The sequence below is a fragment of the Podarcis filfolensis genome (assembly GCF_964270895.1).
Source record: "Podarcis filfolensis genome assembly, chromosome: W".
NCBI classification, from domain to species: Eukaryota; Metazoa; Chordata; class Lepidosauria; order Squamata; family Lacertidae; genus Podarcis; species Podarcis filfolensis.
Genome location: NC_139619.1, coordinates 18,677,075 through 18,698,618, shown reverse-complemented (window position 1 = coordinate 18,698,618; position 21,544 = coordinate 18,677,075). Strand labels below are relative to the sequence as shown.

The window sequence follows — 21,544 nt, the reverse complement described above, 5'->3', positions numbered from 1 at the left end:
TGGAATTCTCCTGACGTAAATGAGGTTCCGTTGTCTGAGACGAGAGTGTCAGGGCACCCATGGGTTGCAAACAGCCTGCGTAGTACCCAGATGGCTGCAGACGTGGAAGTGGACGGTACCAGTGCAACCTCCAGCCATTTGGTGTAGGAGTCCACCACTATGAAGAATGTTTTCCCCTGAAAGGGGCTAGCGAAGTCCACATGCAGGCGTGACCATGGAGCTCGGGCGGACTCCCAGGACTAGACTGGGGCCCTTGGGGGATCTGGGCAGGATTCTTGGCAGGCCTGGCAGTGTTTGACCCAGGCCTCTATCTCTCCCTCGATGCCCGGCCACCACACATAACTCCTGGCAAGGACCTTCATTCTCACTACCCCAGGGTGTGTCTCGTGTAGCGCTGTGAGGACCCTTTTGTGGAGGGGCTGGGGAACAACGACCCTGCTTCCCCATAACAGGCACCCCTTGTGGGCTGACAGTTCAGGTTTGCGGGTTGTGTAGCCCGCGAATTCTGGCCCGGGGCTGCTGCTGGGCCATCCCCTCCACACCCAGTCCAGGACCCGGGAGATGACCCTATCTTTCTTGGAATGGTGTGCAACTTCTTGTACCTGAATGGGGCGGTCGGGAAGCAGCTCCAGGCTCATAACCTCTTGCGCGGGTGCTGGATCGGTGCCTGTTTCCAGTTGTGGTAGCCTGCTGAGGGCGTCTGCGTGGCCCATCGCCTTCCCAGGGCGGTGAATCAGTGCATACTGGTAGCTGGCAAGGAAAATTGACCACCTGAGGACTCAAGGAGACAGCACTTGGGGGGGTCTGCTTTTCAGCGGCAAACAAGCCAAGCAACGGCTTGTGGTCAGTCACCACGGTAAAGGGCCGCCCGTACAAGAAATCATGGAATTTTTTTACTCCCTTCACGATTGCCAGACCCTCCTTGTCGATTTGCGAGTAGTTCCGCTCGGTTGCGTTGAATGTCTGGGAAAAGTATGCCACCGGCGCCTCTCTTCCATCTGGGAGTTGGTGTCCCAGGACATCACCGATGCCATAGGGCGAGGCATCGCATGCTAGCACCACCGGCAGCCTCTCGTCGAAGTGTGCCAAGACCGAGTTTGAGACCAGCAAGTCCTTGACTGCCTGGAATGCGGCCTCCTGGCGCTGGCCCCACACCCAAGGGGCCCGCTTGTCCAGGAGTCTGTGTAGGGGCTCTGCTACCGCCGCCTTGTGGGGAAGGAAGGAATGGTAAAAGTTCAATAGTCCCAAGAAGGCCTGAAGTTCAGTCTTGCTCTTGGGTGCTGGCCCGTACCTTGTCCCCAGTCGGGTTGACCCCTTCTGCATCCACCATAAATCCCAGAAAGTCCACCTGAGGCACTCCTAGTAGACATTTTTCCCTCTTCACCTTGAGACCCGCCGTCTGGAAACGGTGCAGAACGGTGCGGAGGCGGTCCTCAAACTCCTCTGGTGTGGGCCCAGCAATCAACACATCATCGAAGAAGGGGGTGACGCCAGGAATCCCTTTAAGGAGAGAGTCCATTAGATTCTGGAATATGCCTGGTGCCACGCTGACACCGAATTGCAGCCACTTTACCCTGAATGCTCCCCTGTGCGTCACAATCGTCTGTGCCTCTGCTGTGGCCTCATCTACTGGCAGCTGTTGATATGCTTGGGCCAAGTCCAGCTTACCAAAATTTTTTGACCCACCCAGGGTGGCAAGGACATGGCTGACCACTGGCACTGGGTATGCGTGGGCCGTGAGGGCCTTGTTTATGGTACATTTGTAGTCTGCGCAGATGCGGACCGAACCATTTGGCTTGACGGGTGTGACGATCGGGGTTTCCCAGGGGGCATTAGGCATAGGCTCCAGCACTCCTTGCTCCGCGAGCCGGTCCAATTCCTCGTCTATACGGGGTTTCAGGGCGAACGGGACCCGGCGGGCTTTGAGCCTGACAGGTCGTACTGTGGGGTCAAGCTGTAGAGCAATGGGGGGGGGCTCCGTATACTGTCCCAATTTCCCATCGAAAACCCCTAGAAATTCCTTGCATATGGCGTCCACGTCCACTTGTAAGCTAGTGCGGTTCACCCCGGTGACGGCTAGCCCCAGTGGTCCAAACCATGCCAATCCCAATAAGCTAATGTAGGGGCCCTTGACCACAAGCAAGTCTAGTTGCCATGTTCGCCCTCGATATGGCACCCTGAAGGTCCCCACCCCCATTGCGGGGACCTTACGTTTCTGGAAGTCCCGTAGGGTGAATGGGGCCGGCCTGAGTTTGGGACCCCCACTAGGACACAGTTTCCTTAAGGTCCTTGCCGAGATTATGGATAGAGTTGTACCCGTGTCAAGCTCCATGCGGCACAGGTTCCCCCTCTATCAGTACCTCTACATAAATTTTCTCTACGTTGGGGTGGGACAACTGGTATACCTGGAAGTCTGTGAGCTCCGTCGAGTTGCCTTGGTGCGTTGGGCCTCGGGACCTGGGGCTCTTGGATCGGTCATCGGATGTCTGGTGTCGGGTGGGCTGAGCCCGACACACCCGGGCGATGTGTCCCGATTTTCTGCACTGCCTGCACTCTGCATTGTGGAAACGGCAGGTCCTCCTCTCGTGACTCTCCCCGCAGCTTGCGCAGTTCCCTCCTTCTCGTCGAGGCAGCTGTGGTCTGTGCGCTGCTTGAGTGCGCTGCTGTACTCGGTGCACCTCCTCCCTGTCAGATCCTGAGTCGTCGGTGAGGTCTTCATGGTGGACCCTTTGTTGGGACGGCTGGCTCGGCCGTGCCTCTTGCGTCGACCTCTCGGCAGCTTCCGTTGCCAGGGCCTCCTCCAGAGCGACCTGGAACGTTAGGTCCTTCTTAGCGTAGAGGCGTCGTTGCAGCTTCTCATCCTTCAGGCCACCGACGAGGCGGTCACGAAGCATGTTCTCCAGCTCTGAGAAGTTGCAGAACCGGGCGGCTTGGCGGAGAGAGGTCACAACCCCAGTTATGGTTTCCCCAGGGGCTTGCCGCTTTGCGTAGAAGGCATTTCGACGAGCCACCACTGAGGGCTGCGGCGAAAAGTGCCCCTTCAGCCGTTCCATTATTGTTTTGTATGGAACAGTAGTGACGTCTTCAGGTGCAAGGAGAGCCCGGGCGATTTCAAACGTCTCCTCTCCGCAGATGCTGAAGAATATTGCCCTCTTCTTGGCGTCTTCTTTGTCGGTGACCCCTTTGGCTTCTAGGAGAAAGGTGAAATGGGAGGCGTACTGTCAGAGCTGCCCGAGATCCCAGCTCACAAAGGACCAACGCCGCTTCGTTGTTAAGTATAAAAGTCTTTATTGAAGTTCAGTTTCACTTCCACAGCCGCAGCGTGCAGCTCTACGTCTCAAACTCTAGACCGCTGAAGCTCCGGCTGAATCTCCTCCCCCCAGACACCAGTTTAAGACTCTAGCCTTGCTCCACCTCTTCCTCTGCTCTTTCCTCCTCTGGTTCCGCCTGTCCGTCGGGGTCTCGCCCTTTCTAGACTCTTCTGACGCTGAATCCCCTGAGTCTTCCCCCCCCTCCGGCGGGCTTTAGGAGCTGGTTCCCAATCCGGGTCTCCTGCTGTCCCTCGCGCCTGTACATTTGAACTTGGCGCGCGCGCCCAGCTGGCAACTTTCCTCCTGACCGTTTCACTGCTGCTGTCACTGCTTCCCCCTTCGGGGAGGCTAGCTGCAACTGACCTCCCCTCCGTTCCCCCACTCTCCGATGGAGGCGTGGTCAGCCCTGACTCATGTTCTCTCTCCGCTGGAGGAGACGCTGGTCCTGACACATGTGACTCTTCCCCCCCTCTACGCTCTGGTGGGGAAACTGGTCCTGATCCCCCGCTGCTGCTTTGGGGGTCCCCGCTGGCTCCTTGTTTCTGGTGCGTCCCCCCTGGGACCCCCCTTGCCCTGATCATCGGCGCCCCCTTCTGGGAATCTTCTGATTCGCTGGAGAAGCTCATGGAATCTCTCGGGTCACTGTCATACTCCCCTACGCTGCCCTCGGATTCTTCCCCTTCGCTCTCCATTTCCTCTCTCCCCTGTGCTCCTGCTCCCGAGCCCCTGACATCCATCCCCCCCTCGAAGCCCCCCCTTCCCCCTCCCCCTCTTCGGGTGTGGGTTCCGGGTGCTCCAGTGCTGTGGGTGTGAGTGCGGGATACCGTTCTTCCCCCCTGGTGTGCAGCCGGCCAGCGGGATCCGGCCAGACCGCAATGGGCTCGTCGACGTCGATTTCTTCTGCTTCCATCTCTCTGCTGTTGTGCTCGAATCCAGGATCCTCCCCCAACACGTCCATGTCCTTCCCTCCCCCTGGTACCTAGGGTGAGGCTGCGTGTAAGGGTCCCCGCAGCAGTTCCCTGCTCCACCCCACCTCCGGTTGATTGTCCCACCAATAGGAGCGGTCTGTGACAAACCCCGAGAGTGACCCCTCCGGGGAGCGTGTTTCCGGCGTCGTCTCCTCAGCTGATGAAAAACCCTGGAACGTACTGGCTGAAAGTGTGGGTGTGAAAAGCCAGTCGTCGAAATACTCTGCCGGCATAGGTCTGTGTGGGAAGAGTGCATGGAACTCGTCTTTGAGGTAGTGCTCCTCCACGGCATAGCACGGTACCCACCTGTTGGCGCTGGCTGGGGTACCTTCCCTGGCGAGGAGATATTCCACTCCCTCTTCCCCCCACCTCGAGTCCAAAATCTCCATGACCTCGTTGAGTGGCGTCGCCCTCTGTGACCCCTCCCCTGTTGGCGATTTGTTAAGTGGGTCTGGCGCGTTCCCTGGCGCCTGAAACCTGTGGGGTGCCCTGTAGGGTGTGAGCACTGACCTATGAAAGACTGGATGCATTCTGGAGCCCTCCGGGAGTGTCAACCGGAAGGCCACTGGATTGATTTGTGCCGCGACCTGGTAAGGCCCCAGCTGCCTGTGTTTGAGCTTCCTCTTAGCTAACGTCCTGGCCGGCACTGCCTGGGCTGCTAACCAGACCCAGTCCCCCACCTGGATGTCTTCCCCGACTCTCCTGTGCCTGTCTGCCTGCATTTTGTAGACGTGTTTCGCCCGTTCCAAGTGCCTTCGGAGTTGCTCGTGGACCTCCTGTAACTCTGCTGCTAAGTGCTCTGCTCCCCGTGGCTCCCCCTCCCCCTTCGTCTCTAACCCCGGGAAGGTTCTGGGAAGCCGCCCATTGTTGGCGTAGAACGGTGTCACCCCTGTAGACCCGTGCTTCGTGTTGTTGTAGGCAAACTCGGCCAGCGGTAGGTAGTCCACCCAGGTCGAGGGTTGTTGATTCGCATAGCATCGCAGGTACTGCTGCATGATGGCGTTGACCCTCTCCGCTTGTCCGTTGGTCTGCGGGTGTCGTGCCGACGCTAAGTTGATCTTGACGTTCAGGATGCCCAGCAGCTTCTGCCAGAAGCTCGAGATGAATTGGCGACCCCGGTCGGACAGGATGGACCGCGGCAAGCCATGAGCTTTGAACACGTGGTCTATGAACAGCTTGGCGGTCTGTTCCGCTGTGGCCACCTTCGTGCAAGGAATGAAGTGCACCATCTTGGTGAACATGTCTACGACCACGAGTACCGCTGTTTTGCCTCGCGAGCTGGGCAGATCTGTGACAAAGTCCAGGGCCACTTTCTCCCACGGTTCGAGCGGCGTCTGTAGGGGTTCTAGCAGAACTGCCGGCTTCCTGTGTACTGGCTTGGCCCTTTGGCAGGTGTCACACCTGGAGACGTAATCCGCGACTTCTCCCTTCACCTTGGGCCACCAAAAGTCTCTGGTTACTAATTCCGCCGTCTTGTCCTTGCCGAAGTGCCCCGCGCTGGGCGCGTCGTGTAACTGCTGCAGGACTATCGCGCGGAGGTCGTCTCCGGGTACGTAGAGAGCCCCTTTGCGGATGAGCAGTCCGTCTCGTATCTGGAACTCGTCGTCCTTCGATGTGCCTCTTCGCACCTCCTCCATCTTGGATTGTGCGAACGAATCCGTCTGCAGCGCTCGACGCACCGCGTCCAGGTCCACGGCGGCTGAAGCGCACGCCCACGCTTTCGGTGCGAAAATGTGTTTGGCCGCCACCGGTGCCGCTTCCTCGAGATACTGCGGCTTCCTGGATAGTGCATCCGCCATGACGTTGTTGTCTCCCGGGATGTATTCTATCCGGAAATCGAAATCCGCAAAGAACTCCGCCCAGCGGATGTGTCTCTGGTTCAGGAACCGCGCCGTGCGCCAGTACTCCAGGTTCTTATGGTCCGTGCGGACCTGCACTGTGTGTCTGGCTCCGACGAGGAAGTGCCGCCACGCCTTGAAGGCTGCATGAATGGCCAGCAACTCCCTGTCCCAGATGGTGTAGTTCTGTTCCGACTTGCTGAGTTTCCTGGAGTAGAATGCGCATGGCCTCCAGTCCCCTTGCGGATCTTGCTGCAACAGGACCGCCCCCACCGCTCTGTCCGAGGCGTCCATCTCAACCCTCATTGGTTTGCTGGGGTTTACGTCTAGCAGCTGTTCTTCGGACGCGAAGAGACGCTTGAGTCTCCGAAAGGACTGCTCCGCCTGGTCCGTCCAGGTGAACTTCTTCTTCTTGGAGCTGAGGGTGTCCGTGATGGCCACCGTCTCCTTCGCGAACCCCTTGATGAACTTGCGATAAAAGTTGGCGAAGCCGACGAACTTCTGGACCTCTTTCCGATTGCGCGGGCTCTTCCAGTCCAACACCGAGCGGACCTTGGTGCTGTCCATGGCAAGTCCCTTGTCGGACAGCTTGTAGCCCAGGAAATCCACCTCCGTCATGTCGAACTGGCACTTCTCTAGTTTGGCATAAAGTCTGTGCTCGCCTAGCCTCTGCAGGACCTCCTTGACGTCCCCCTCGCGAGCCTCCTGCGATTCCGAGAAGATCAGGATGTCGTCCAGGAAGCAGACGCACTTCTTGTAGAGGAGTCCCGCTAACACGTGATGCATGAAGGCTTGGAAACAATGGGAGCCATTTTGCAGACCAAACGGCATTACGCGATATTCATAGGTGCCTAAAGGTGTACACATGGCCGTCTTCCACTCATCGCCCTCCCGCATGCGTATAAGGTTGTACGCCCCTCGTAGATCCAACTTGGTGAAGAGTCGTCCCTTCCTCACCGTCGCGAGCAGGTCGTCGATCTTGGGCATGGGGAATGCAGTGGGCTTCGTCCTGGAATTGATGATCCTATAATCAACTACGAGCCTCCGTTGGGGCATGTCTTTCTTCTTCACGAAAAACACGGAACTGCCCCCCACTGCTTTGGATTCTTGGATGAATCCCCGCTTCAAGTTGTGATCTATGAACTCCCTGAGTTCTTGCAGTTCATCCTCAGACATGGAATACAGTTTTCCAGTCGGCAGCGTCGCCCCCGGCAGGAGGTCAATCTTGCAGTCGTAAGGCCTGTGGGGAGGCAGCTTATCCGCTTCCTTCTCGCAGAAGACCTCCAAAAACTCCTTGTACTTGTTGGGTACCGCTTGCACCATGCCTAGGTGTAGCTGCGGTTCATCCTCTTGCCCCTCCTCTTCCTGGCGGGTCCGGACACAGTGTTCTGCGCAGTAGGAAGAGCAGAAGGTCAATTGCCGCTGGTACCATGCTAATGCCGGGCTGTGCCTATCCAGCCAACTCATGCCCAACACTATGGGCGTGTCCGACAGGTGGGTGATGTTGAAGCTGATGACTTCGCGGTGGTTTCCAATTTGCATTACCATAGGCGGTGTTTGCTGTACCACCTCTCCTCCCAGTATCTTCCTGCCATCGACCGTGACGACGTTTAGGGGCATCGTGGCTGGTAGGAGTGCTATGCGATGTTGCTTGATGAAGTCCACTCCTACAAAGTCTGCGTTGCTACCAGAGTCAATGGTAATTGGGACTTCCAGGGTGAGCCCATTGGGCAGCTGGAGCGATGCGGTGAGTTGCACCACTGGTTTGGGTGGAAGGGGGTCTGTGGGCTGTAAAATCTCTGGGGACTGCTTCACTGACTCGCCTGGCTGGGCCCCAGTGCTTCTGCTTCCAACCAGGCTTCTTCGTTTCCCTGTAGCTGTTCCCCCTGCTGAACTGCTCCCCTTACTGTTGCTGAGGCTGCAGTGTGCTTCTGGATCCTCTGGGGACACTCTTTGGCCATGTGCTGTGCACTGTCGCAGATGTAACACTTCCTGCTCCCTCTAGGAGCCTTCGCCTTGACTGCTCCTGGTGTTTGGGCTCTGCTTGCTGTCTGAGCCCTGGCACCACCTATCTCCATCGGCTCTTCTCCCCTCCCCAGTGGAGGCGTGGATAGCGCGCGCCCTGTCTCTCTGGGTAGGAAGGGAGTTGTTCTGGCTGGTGTGCTCGCCCTACGTCCCTCCTCCCTGCTCCAAGGGCGGTCTTCCAGGCGCACCCCTATCGCCAGCGCTCTCTGGACGACTTCTGTGGTGCTTTTAGGTCTTTCTCCCCTTGCCAGCTCATCTTTCACGGCCCCATTTAGTCCCTCCCAGAACAGTTCCCTGACGGCAACGGAGTCCTTCTGCCAGCCCAGCACATTCACTAACGCAAAAAAGTGGGAGTGATATTGTCTCACCGTGGCTTTGCCCTGCTGCAGCCCATGCATTTCCCTCCTGGCCACATCCACATCTACCGTTGATTTAAAACAAGCGTCCATAGCGTTGGAATCTTGGAGGGCGGGTTCATTTTCGCGCCATAAATTCCGCAGCCACGATTTAGCTTCCCCATGCAGATGAGTAATTATGAAGCCTACTTTCTCTTCCTCATCTCTAAAGTCTTTCCGAAGCAAATTGAGCGCGAAAACTATGTCGGCTCTGAAGTTAGGATACTGCTGCAGGTTCCCGTCGAAGTGGGCTACTATGCTGCCCCCCCTCTTCCCGAGGCCAACTCCCTCCGGCTTGGGTCCTGGCAGCCCCTCCTTGCCCAAACGTTCCCACCTGGTCTGCAGATCCCGGCAGAGCGCTACTGCTTCTTCTCTTTTCCTGGATGCTGCTACTTCTGCGTAAAGCGTCGTGACTGCGTTTTGCAGTTCTGTCACCTTCTCCTCTGTAGTCATCTTTGCCTATCTTCGTGAGCTCGCAAAACACCAAGTTTTGCCCCTCGCTGCGCCAACTCACGCTGCGAGGGTTAAATTCTATAGGAGACGGAGCTTACTGTCAGAGCTGCCCGAGATCCCAGCTCACAAAGGACCAACGCCGCTTCGTTGTTAAGTACGAAAGTCTTTATTGAAGTTCAGTTTCACTTCCACAGCCGCAGCGTGCAGCTCTACGTCTCAAACTCTAGACCGCTGAAGCTCCGTCTGAATCTCCTCCCCCCAGACACCAGTTTAAGACTCTAGCCTTGCTCCACCTCTTCCTCTGCTCTTTCCTCCTCTGGTTCCGCCTGTCCGTCGGGGTCTCGCCCTTTCTAGACTCTTCTGACGCTGAATCCCCTGAGTCTTCCCCCCCCTCCGGCGGGCTTTAGGAGCTGGTTCCCAATCCGGGTCTCCTGCTGTCCCTCGCGCCTGTACATTTGAACTTGGCGCGCGCGCCCAGCTGGCAACTTTCCTCCTGACCGTTTCACTGCTGCTGTCACTGCTTCCCCCTTCGGGGAGGCTAGCTGCAACTGACCTCCCCTCCGTTCCCCCACTCTCCGATGGAGGCGTGGTCAGCCCTGACTCATGTTCTCTCTCCGCTGGAGGAGACGCTGGTCCTGACACATGTGACTCTTCCCCCCCTCTACGCTCTGGTGGGGAAACTGGTCCTGATCCCCCGCTGCTGCTTTGGGGGTCCCCGCTGGCTCCTTGTTTCTGGTGCGTCCCCCCTGGGACCCCCCTTGCCCTGATCATCGGCGCCCCCTTCTGGGAATCTTCTGATTCGCTGGAGAAGCTCATGGAATCTCTCGGGTCACTGTCATACTCCCCTACGCTGCCCTCGGATTCTTCCCCTTCGCTCTCCATTTCCTCTCTCCCCTGTGCTCCTGCTCCCGAGCCCCTGACACGTATGCTTCCCAGTCTCCGGATGCTGGGTTGAACGGCGAGAAGCTGCTGTCGGTTGCCATTCTGAGTTCCTTGGGTCCCGGAGCTGAAGCCTGGATACACGGTGCGAGGCAGCGGTGCGGCAGGTGGTGGTGCTGAGTTGCTGTGTGTGGCTGTCAGCTCAGCGGAATCCCATCCTTGTCGCCAGTGAAATATACTCCGAGTCGAGAGTGGATTTCATGCTCTTTATTCAGCTCATAGAGGTGAGGAGGAGTGGATGTCCCCTCAAAGTATCTACTTTATATACATTATTTACACAATGGGCTAATTCCGGAATTCACCTGTAGGCCAATCAGGTTGTGGATTCACTTCCACCTGGAGCCGGATTGGGTGGCTCCTGCAGACCAATCATACGGCTGCATTGTTCTAGGACCAATCAGACTGCTGCATTCCGAAGCCTATTGTTCTAGGACCAATCAGACTGCTGCATTTTGGATCCTATTCACTCAGTACATAACACCACCCCCAAAGAAAGACAAGCAGTCTGCTATCCGATCTAGATAAGGCCATCTCTCCTTACCTCCAGCCACCCTACCCCCAAAGAAAGCTACGCAGGCTGCTATCCGATGTAGATCCCACCTTCTCCCTTTTCCTCCCTCCACCCCACCCTAAAAGAAAGCCGTGTAGGCAGCTATCCGATGTAGATCCCAACTTCTTCCCTTTCCACTCTTCAACCCCCAAAGATAGCTACACCGGCTGCTATCCGATTTAGATCCCACCTTCTCCCCTTTTCTCTCTGCACCCCACCCCCAAAGAAGCTACACAGGCTGCTATCTGATGTAGATTCCACCTTCTCCACTTTCCTCCCTCCACCCCTCCCTAAAAGAAAGCCGCGCAGACAAATGGTTAGCCACACCTGGACTCAAGGACAACCCTGACTATAGTTAGGTTCAAAGTTTGTTCCTGGAAAGAGGAATTGAGATGGATGCTCAGAAGAGTACATGGGCATTTTCATGTCTCATCTCCCTGCCCCCAAGAGGAAAAGGGGATAGAACTTCCCAAGGAACTTACCGTACTTTCCCATGCATAAGACGATGGTTTTTTACTTCAAAATAATCTTCAAAATCAGGGCTCGTCTTATACATGGATAGTGCAGATGGGTGAATAGTTGCAGCCGCAAGCAGTAGGTTGTCAGCGGCGATTGTGTGGATGATTTGTGGCTGCGGCAAGGGCTGCTTTGGATAGGCTGCTGCTTTGTCAATTAGGTTGGTGATTGGTGCCTGCAGCAAGGGCTGCTGTGTATTGGCTTCCACTGTGGCAATTGTGCGTGCGTTTGCCGGCTGTTGGTGGCGATTGGGCAGACCCTTAGCATGCAGCTCTGTACAACCCTCCCCCCCAAAAGTTGAACAACTCTGGGCCATCTCCCCCCATTTTCTTAAACTGGAATCCCCCAAAATAGGGGGCGTCTTATACATGGGGGCGTCTTATACACGGAAAAATACGGGTACATCTTTGGGTCGTTGCCTCCAATCCAGACACCTATGGCGGACACCTTGCCTCACCCTCAGGCCATTTCCACACCCATTGTTTTAAAGCAGGTGTGGAAAACCTGTGGCCCTTCAAATGTTAGTAAAGTACAATTCCCTTCATCCCTGGCTATTGGCTATGTTTGCTGGGGTTGATGAGAGCAGCAATTAAGCAACAATGATGGGAGGGCCAAAGATTCCCCATACCTGCCTTAAAGCTAAGAGGACTCCTTCCCGTAACAGCACCAGCCTCACCTGCACAACTCTCTAACAAGGGTCTCAGGATATTTCTGGAAGACGTCCTGGAATGTATTGGCTGGGAGGCACAAGATCGTTGAAGGCATTGCCGTCCGAGCAGAAACTGTTTTATACGGGGCAGGATGACCCTAACAAGGAAGACATTTCATGTCAAAGTTTATGCCTTGCCCTTCCAGGACTTTGAGAGAACTCTAATTAAAATGCAGTATTCCCTTAACAAGTATTCCACTTAACACTTTGCTAAATCTGGGAAACAGGTTCAGTACCATTTAAATCAAACGTTAACAAAAATTATTTATGCAATAATTTTGTATTTTTATTTATTGACAAAATGTGCATGCTGCTTAATTGTAAATAAAACATTTACAAATAACATAAAATATACATTACAATTATTGACAAAAAGGAAATACAGTGGAACCTCTATTTGTGACCATAATCCATTCCGGAGGTCTGTCCAGAGGTCGAAACGGGTTGCTGGGAGAGGCGCCGTTGTGAGCAGGTGGCAATTGCCTGTTTCTGCGCATGTGCGAATGGCAATCGCTGCTCCTGCGCATGCGTAAACGGCAGCAAACCCACCGGTTACTTCGGTCGTGACTTGGAATGACCATAGAAGAGGTGGTGGTAAGTAGAGGTTCGACTGTAAGCTTAAAAACATCAGAGCATTAACATTAAAACCATTCCTTGAAATCATAAATAAAAGTAGGGGGAAAAAAATATTCAGGCAGTCCTTGTAGGCTGAAATTAAATGCCCACACCTCAAAAGACTATTGTTTTATTTACTTTTATTATTGCAGTTACATCTCACCTTCGCCTTCAAGAAGCTCAAGCTAGCCTATGTGGCTTTCCCCATCCCCATTTTTTCCTCACAACCATGTGAGGTAGGTAGCTCAGGCTCAGAGACAATGACCAACCCAAGGTCACCTAGTGAGCTTCATGACTGAGTGACATGTGTAAATCTTTGCCTCCTAGGTCCTAGTGGCAACACACTAACTGCTATACCACACTGCCTCTCTCACATCAGCATGAGGGGAAGTGGGCTTTTCCCACTGGTGACACCGGTGTTGTGGAATGTCCTCCCTGCTGAAATAGAAGAGCTCCCATCGATGGTGTCATTCTGCTGGCTCCTGAAGACACACCTGTTTAAGGCAACTGTTCTCCTGACCTAAACATCTTGATTTTATTGTTTTAACTATATGTTTTTCAACTGGTGTAATTGTTGTTATGGGATGCGGGTGGCGCTGTGGTCTAAACCACACAGCCTAGGGCTTGCCAATCAGAAGGTCGGCGGTTCGACAGGGTGCACTCCCGTTGCTCGGACCCTGCTCCTGCCAACCTAGCAGTTCAAAAGCACGTCAAAGTGCAAGTAGATAAATAGGTACCACTCCGGCGGGAAGGTAAACGGCGTTTCCGTGCGCTGCTCTGGCTTCGCCAGAAGCAGTTTAATCATGCTGGCCACATGACCCGGAAAAACTGTCTGCGGACAAACGCAGTAAAGCGAGATGAGCGCCGCAACCCCAGAGTCGTCCGCAACTGGACTTAACGGTCAGGGGTCCCTTTACCTTTAATTGTTGTTATCATAATTATCATTATTGAAATAACTGGGGAGGGGTCATAGCTCAGTTGTACAGGATCTGCTTTGCATGAAACTCTAGAGGGCTGCCACCAGTCCATGTGGAGTCTATGTATCGAGGAATGGATTTTGAGAGCTGGTGTTGTGCAGTGGTCAGAGCGTCAGAATAGGACCTGGGAGATACAGGGCTGTTGTGGGGATTAAATGAGGAGGGAGAGAACCATGTATATGTCGGAACTCCGTTCTTCTGCCGAGCCTTTGAAATTGCCTCCGATGAATAATTAATGACCTCAAGCCTTTGATAAGGCTCCAAGGCACATTCTTCAATCAGCAGAGTTCCCAGCACAGGGAAGGATGAGACAGTATGAGCTACATTGTAAAGCGTTTTATTTTCTAGCTACGCAGAACAGAAAAGACATCCTCTCTCTATGAAAGCAGAGAGCAACAGAAACAAAGGAACAAAGGAAACAGGAAACCACTAACGTCACATCCCATCTCCCCTCCCGTGAGACTTCCAAGAGTCTGGACTGTCTCTGGAATGTAAACAGAGTCCCGTGACTCCCAGCAGCTGTACAGTGAGAAACAGAAACTAACAGTATACCACCTTGAGATTCTTGGAGGGAAAAGGTGGGATATAAATGTCATAAACAAACAAACAAACTTTTTAAATAGTTTGTTTTCTTCTTTTTTTTAAATACTATTTATTACTTTTCCAACAATTCAAACACTACAAAACAAAATGAACAATACAATACAATACAATACAATACAAAAACACTACATAACACTAACACACTAGACTAACAAACCAAACACATTAGACTAACAAAACAAAATAAAAACAGTTTAAAACACATCAAACAATTTCAATATCTTATCTTTCATTCGCTTATTTCAACGACCTCCTCACACCTCCCTTTTTGTATTCCACTTCTGTTAATTGTTTCAGCAATTCCTTTCCATCTTCCTCTGTTTTCTATCCTATAATTATCTTAACATATTCTAACCTTATTTTTTCCTTTAATGCTCTAATAATCTATTTATACTTAATTCCTTATAACATTTCTACTAAAGCCATATAACTTCATTCCCGCATTTTTCTAACATTCATTAATTTTACAATATTTCTGTAAATAGTCTTTAAACTTTTTCCAGTCTTCTTCCACCAACTCTTCTCCCTGGTCTCGGATTCTGCCAGTCATTTCCGCCAGTTCCATATAGTCCATCAACTTCATCTGCCATTCTTCCCGGGTGGGTAAATCTTGTGTCTTCCAATACTTCGCAATAAGTATTCTTGCTGCTGTTGTTGCATACATAAAAAAAAATTCTATCCTTCTTTGGCACCAATTGGCCGACCATGCCCAGGAGAAAGGCCTCTGGTTTCTTCAGGAAGGTATATTTGAATACCTTTTTCATTTCGTTATAAATCATCTCCCAGAAAGTCTTAATCCTTGGGCATGTCCACCAAAGGTGAAAGAATGTACCTTCAGTCTCGTTACATTTCCAACATTTATTATCGGGCAAATGGTAAATTTTTGCAAGCTTGACTGGTGTAATGTACCACCTATAAATCATTTTCATTAAATTTTCTCTTAGGGCATTACATGCCGTAAATTTCATACCTGTGGTCCATAACTGTTCCCAGTCAGCCATCATTATGTTATGTCCAACGTCTTGTGCCCATTTAAGCATAGCTGATTTTACCATTTCATCCTGAGTGTTCCATTTCAACAGCAAGTTATAAATTCTTGACAAATTCTTAATTTTTGAATCTAACAATTCCATTTCCAATTTTGATTTTTCCACCTGGAAGCCAACTTTTTTGTCCAAATTGTATGCCTCCATTATTTGGTAATAATGGAGCCAATCTCGCACTTTGTTTTTCAATTTTTCAAAACTCTGCAGTTTTATTCTGTCTCCATCTTGTTCCAGAATTTCCCAATATTTCGGCCATTTGGCCTCCATACTGAGTTTTTTCTGTGCCTTTGCTTCCATTGGTGACAACCATCTTGGGGTTTTCTTTTCTAACAAATCCTTATATCTTATCCAAACATTAAACAATGCTTTTCTAACAATATGGTTTTTGAACGCTTTATGTGCCTTTACAGATATGCATGCCAACCAAATGACATGGACAAGAATTGACCAAATCTGGGTAACCAGGGGATCGGCTCCGAAGATCAGCAAAGTGGAGATTTGCCCTAAAACTTGTTTGACCATAATGCTGTGAAGATGGAAATGAAATTGACGCCAATTGGTTCTTTTAGATGGAGGATGAACTATACTTTGTTCAGGAATGAAGAGGTGACCAAGAAGGCCCAAAAAACTCTAAGAGACTATTTCGAGATAAATATGAATACTACAGTGGAAAAAAGAGTAATTTGGGACGCAAGTAAAGTGGTTATGAGAGGATTCTTAATACAACAGAATGCAATTAAGAAGAGAACTCAGAATGAAAAAAAGGATAAAATCCTGGGGAAAATAAAGGAAGGAGAGAAGAAACTGAGAGTAAAACCAAAGTCACAGGAGATCCTGAAAGAGATAAAGTTATATCAAGTACAATATGCGAAGCTGATGAATCAGGAAATAGAATGGAAGATTAAACAGATGAGGCAAAAGTCATTTGAATCGGCAAATAAGTGTGGAAAATTGTTGGCCTGGCAAATGAAAAAAAGACAAAAACGTAATACTATTACAAATTTGGAAGTGGAAGGAAAGAATATACAGAACCCAGTGGAGATCAGGAAGTGTTTTCAGAGGTATATTAAACAACTGTATACACAGGAGAAGCAGAAAGAAATGGACATTGATCGATTTTTGAAAACAAATGAACTACACAAAATCTCTCAGGAAAAACAGCTAATGTTGAATTACAAAATAACGGATCAGGAGGTGGAAGGGGCCATCCAGAACATGCAATTAGGTAAATCTCCAGGACCAGATGGTTTGACTTCAAGATACTACAGATCTTTGAAAGAATGGTTAACACAACCATTGAAGGAAGTCTGTAATGAAATATTGGAAGGGAGAAGGGCACCAGAGTCGTGGAAGGAAGCTTACATTACACTTATACCGAAAACAGAGACTGAAAAGACACAGCTCAAAAATTACCGCCCCATATCGCTGCTTAATGTGGATTACAAAATCTTTGCAGACATTTTGGCTAAAAGATTAAAAAAGGTGTTAGTAGAAAAAATTCATAAAGACCAAGCGGGCTTTCTCCCGGGCAGACACTTGTCTGACAACATGAGGAATATAATTAATATTCTAGAGAAACTACAAGTGAATATCAATACTAAAGCAGTTTTGATATTTGTGGATGCAGAGAAAGCCTTCGACAACATTTCTTGGAGTTTTATGAAGAAGAATCTACAGGGGATGGGGGTAGGTCAAGGTTTTGAAAATGGTATAGGTGCAATTTATTCGGAACAAAAGGCAAAATTAATTGTGAACAATGTAGTGACAGAAGAGTTTAAGATTGAGAAAGGGACACGACAAGGCTGCCCAATTTCTCCATTGCTCTTTATACCGGTCCTTGAGGTTTTGTTAAATATGATTAGAAAGGACCAAGAGGTTAAAGGTGTACAAGTGGGAGCTAAACAGTACAAATTGAAAGCATTTGCTGATGACTTAGTATTGATGTTACAGGAGCCAGAATCTAGTACTAAAAGGGTATTGGAATTGATTCAAGAATTTGGACAGGTAGCAGGTTTTAAGTTGAACAAGATGAAAACTAAAGTTTTAGAGAAAAACTTAACTGTGAATGAGAGAGAGAAGTTTCAGGAGGAGACAGGACTAACATTGGTTAAGAAAGTGAAATATTTAGGGGTTAACATGACTGCCAAAAATGTGGATTTATTTAAGGATAATTATGAAAAATGTTGGATCGAAGTGAAAAAGGACTTAGAAATATGGACAAATTTGAAGTTATCATTGTTAGGTCGAATTGCTGTGATAAAAATGAATGTGTTGCCAAGGATGTTGTTTTTGTTTCAAACATTGCAAATTTTGGATAAGATGGACTGTTTCAAGAAGTGGCAGAAAGATATTTCCAGATTTGTTTGGCAGGGCAAGAAGCCTCGAATAAAATTTAAGATATTAACTGATGCTAAAGAAAGAGGTGGATTTGCCCTGCCAGACCTTAAACTTTATTATGAATCAGCTGCTTTTTGCTGGCTGACAGAATGGCTGCTTCTTGAAAACACTGACGTGTTGGATTTAGAAGGTTTCAATAATGCATTTAAATAGTTTGTTTTCTTGTGTATGTTAAATTGAGGAAGTTTTAGTGCCCCCAATGGAATTGTTATCATGTATTTTAATTGATACTATAGTTGTAAAAAAACAACAACAAACAAACCTGCGTAGAAGCCATTTTGGTATATAAACAGTATATAAATTAATAAGGAACAATACAGATAATAGCAACATCCCTTCCCCAACCCAAAAACTGTAATCCAGCTGGCACTACTTGAAAGCAACTTCCTTTGTACTTACAGTGGTAGCTCGGGTTAAGTACTTAATTCGTTCCGGAGGTCCGTTCTTAACCTGAAATTGTTCTTAACCTGAAGCACCACTTTAGCTAATGGGGCCTCCTGCTGCTGCCACGCCACTGGAGCACGATTTCTGTTCTCATCCTGAAGCAAAGTTCTTAACCCGAGGTAATATTTCTGGGTTAGCGGAGTCTGTAACCTGAAGCGTATGTAACCTGAAGTGTATGTAACCCGAGGTACCACTGTATTTGTAAGCCCTCTCTCCTTTCTGCCCCCACTATCATCAGACATTCCTAGCATCTAACCCCTGAATCCCCTAGCATCACACCCCACACCAAGAATAAACTCTTCAGAGCACATTCTTCCCACAGCTAGTGGAGGGAAACAAAAAGTAATCCAGTTGAGTAATCCTGCTGAGCTCCCAGCTGGCTGATCGATTCTTAATTACAGAAGGGTTGTTTTTTTGTTTGTTTTTTAAAAAGCACAACCCAGGGGAGGAACTTGGGAGGCTTAGTTTTTAAGCCCTGCTGGCAGCTCCAAAGGAAGAAAGAGGTGAAAGACTCTGGCTTGCAGAGGGCTGCTTAGAGTAATGCACTTATCTTAAACACACCAGGAAGACATTTGGACTATGTGATGTAGCCTGGAAGAGCATCACTTGCCTATGGCGAGTCCAGGCTTGCTTTCTGGCAAATTTATGAGGGGAAAATGCACACAATTAAAGAAACTGGGTACATGTTCTCCCTTTCAAGTTGAAAAGGAGCCACAAATGACCCAATGACTACATCTACGAAATAAAAACATTCAGTGGTCTAACATTTTTTGCAAATTAACACACAAAGTCAAAATAAACCTCCTAAGTGATCCAGGTGGAGAAGGAAGAAAAAGGAGGAAAAAAATTCAACAAGCCTAAAGTTCACTCACAAACACACCCCTCTCTAGACTCCATCCAAGCAAATGAAAAGCAGGAGCAGGCAAAGACGCTCAAGGAGAGGGTAACACAAGGCTGGTGAGGGATGTGGCCTGAAACAGTCCCCAGAACCAGAGAGATTTAGAAGGCCATATTCAGCTCCTAGGCCTACAGTTCCCCACCTTTGTATCAAAGGATAAAGACATCCAGGAGCCAGAGTCATGGGCTTTGGCTTACCGTGATGACATCCAATATGCTGAGGAGGCTGTGGACACTGTCTCCTGCCAAGACGTCTTTGACCACCACCTCTGTGGTATCCTATTGCAGATGGGGGGGGGGAGAATAATGAGACCACATTTCAGCTACACAATTACAAGCTAAGTTCAAAGACCTCTGTGTGTATCTCTGGGAGTGACTGGCCTTGAAAAGCAAGTAATAAATAAGCAGAAGAAATAAGGCAGACACAAACTCTGTGGCTGAGGCAACTTTCAACACAAAGCTCAGCTTGGCATATGCTTATGAGACTGGCTCCCACCACCCACACTCTGCAGGACCTAGGAGGCATAACCACCACCCCAAGGATGGGAAGACGCCTCATTCTTATTAAAGGTAAAGGTCCAGTCGTGACCGACTCTGGGGTTGCGGCGCTCATCTCGCTTTATTGGCCGAGGGAGCCGACGTGCAGCTTCCGGGTCATGTGGCCAGCATGACTAAGCCATTTCTGGCAAACCAGAGCAGCACACAGAAACGCCGTTTACCTTCCCGCTGGAGTGGTACCTATTTATCTACTTGCACTTTGACTTGCTTTCAAACTGCTAGGTTGGCAGGAGCAGGGACTGAGCAATGGGAGCTCAGCCCGTTGCGGGGATTCGAACGGCCGACCTTCTGATCGGCAAGTCCTAGGCTGTGTGGTTTAACCCACAGCGCCACCCGCATCCCCTCATTCTTATTAGTCTTTGCCAAAAGCTATATAATGAAGGTGCCAGGCACATCTCTGTGGAAAGGCTTCCACAGAGAATACCCTCTTGCAGGCCACAACTAAAGAGCAACTAAGGGAGTCATCTCTGTTGATCTTATCACCCGAGAGGGTCTGTAGTGAAGAAGGCGGCCTTTCAGGTATTTGGGGTCTGAGTCATTTAGGGCTTTAAAAACTAACCTTGAATTGGGCCTAGAAATGAACTAGCAATCAGTGCAGCTGTTTTAAAACAGGGGTTATATGAGATCTAAACCAAGACAGGCAGAACTTAGGTAGCTACTGAGCATACAGCCAGCAGGCCTCTCAACAGAAAAAATAGAAGTTTCAGAGCATGCCTCCACCTGCTACAGCCCAGTAGTGTCTACTCTGACTCTGCCAAGCAAAGAGGGGAGGGACTTTGTTATTATTTGCTCCTTATCCTATATGTTTTACTGCTCGATACTGTTTTAACTGGCAGTGTTTGGCCATGGATGTTGATGACCTGTAGCTATCCTTACACTTTCTTGGATGCAGACTTCCAGCTTTCCATCCTGCACCACGTAGATGCTGTTGTCCAGCTGCCCCGGGAGGAAGATGTACTCCCCTTCGTGCAGTTGGACAAAAACCATATGCTTGCAGAGCTCCATGAACAGAGGCTTCTCAAAGTGGCCAAGGACCCTGCAGGGAAAGAGATGAGAAGGAGCTTGCACACCAGGCATCCTGCTCCTGGCCTAAAACAGCAATGAGTCCAGAAAGGGGGAAACTCACTGCTACAGGAGGTTGCCGCAGCTGCTACTTTGAAAGTACAGGTGGTGACCATTTTGCACGTGTTTTGATTGGCGAGTGACCGCCAATGCATGCACTATTTTTAACCCCAGAGGGGGCAGGAGCAGTACAGGGCAGGGAAGGGTGGGGCGGGCTTACACAAGCTTTGCCAACATGTGTGATGACCCAAATCGCAACCCCTGTGCAAACAGAGAGTTGCCTGTAACAGGGGCAAAAGCAGAAGGATTCACCAGCAACCTTGATTAGTCTAAGTTAGAGAGCAGCCCAAAGCCCATTTTTAGAAGGAGAAAACCAGATGCAAGGGGTTAAGATGCAAACTTGCTGCCACTGTGCCTCACTAATGAACTTCTTAGAGGGGCTGGCCTGCTTGTTGCTGGTAAACATGACAAGCTGGTCAAATGGTCCCGGTGTGTCAATCCTTATTCTCCTCAAACTGAGGACATGTCAGATCCAATCTTTATGCAAACTCTTTAATGGTAGGGAAGTTGCTACTCTTCAGCCCCCACCGGCCCAGCTCTCTCATCACATTTGCCCTTACCTGACATTTTTAAGGATGTAAAGGACTTTGGAGGGCAAGTGGGAATTCTTCACGTCAAACTCTGTTAAATCTGCCTCGAGCAGAGAGGGTGGAGGCTCCTTCAGCTGCAGGGTGGGGGACTCCTTCTTGAAGTTCAGGATCCTATAGGGAATAAAGCAGAACTGGTTCACCTCACAACATGGCAATCGGGGAAAAGTGGTCCTTCATCTTCTTCCTCCCCATTTAAACTCAGACAACCCACAGATCCCTGCATCCCCCAATACCTCTTTGCCAAGGACAATACTTTGGCCTTCTTCCTCATCCACTGCTGCGGGACCGTGTTTCCAACCAGAGAGTTGGGTAGAGTTGCAACCTGGAAAGGAAGAAAGGTTTCCTGAAGGAAAGAAATCTCAACTCACAGAGGAACATACAGGAAAAAGGCAACCAAGCTGGGATTTTACTACGGGTTATAGTCTGTGTTAGTTTCAATAAATCTACCCTAAGTAGGCCTAACTGAGATCCATTCATTTTAATGTGTCTACCACAAGTAGAACTTAATTGGAGTCAACCCTAAGGCATTAGAGCCTCAGCTTGTCCCTGGTACAAATAAAGGACTGAAACAATGGTGGTAAGCAAAAAACG

The 21,544-nt window shown here is 50.0% G+C and overlaps 3 protein-coding genes across 4 annotated transcripts in view; all 3 read right to left on the bottom strand.

Moving 5' to 3' along the window:
- The window catches only part of LOC310753859 (ubiquitin-conjugating enzyme E2 A), a 416,921-nt gene that overhangs the window by 283,489 nt on the left and 111,888 nt on the right, over positions 1–21,544 (bottom strand). The window lies entirely within an intron of this gene.
- Positions 10,841–20,540, bottom strand: LOC310753709 (patatin-like phospholipase domain-containing protein 7; the record flags this gene model as incomplete). Its single annotated transcript, XM_083595060.1, has 5 exons — positions 10,841–10,853; positions 11,672–11,802; positions 18,882–18,962; positions 20,118–20,277; positions 20,524–20,540. The coding sequence occupies 5 exons, from the start codon at positions 20,538–20,540 to the stop codon at positions 10,841–10,843; spliced, it is 402 nt and encodes a 133-aa protein (XP_083451186.1).
- Positions 20,784–21,544, bottom strand: part of LOC310753858 (patatin-like phospholipase domain-containing protein 7) — a 30,343-nt gene continuing 29,582 nt past the window's right edge. For both annotated transcript variants that reach the window (XM_083595222.1, XM_083595223.1), the window contains 2 exons: positions 21,187–21,275; positions 20,784–21,064 (listed from right to left, as the gene is read on the bottom strand). In XM_083595222.1, coding sequence (XP_083451348.1) covers positions 20,920–21,064; positions 21,187–21,275 — 234 coding nt within the window. In that variant the 3' untranslated portion in view covers positions 20,784–20,919. The remainder of the gene's footprint in view (positions 21,065–21,186; positions 21,276–21,544) is intronic.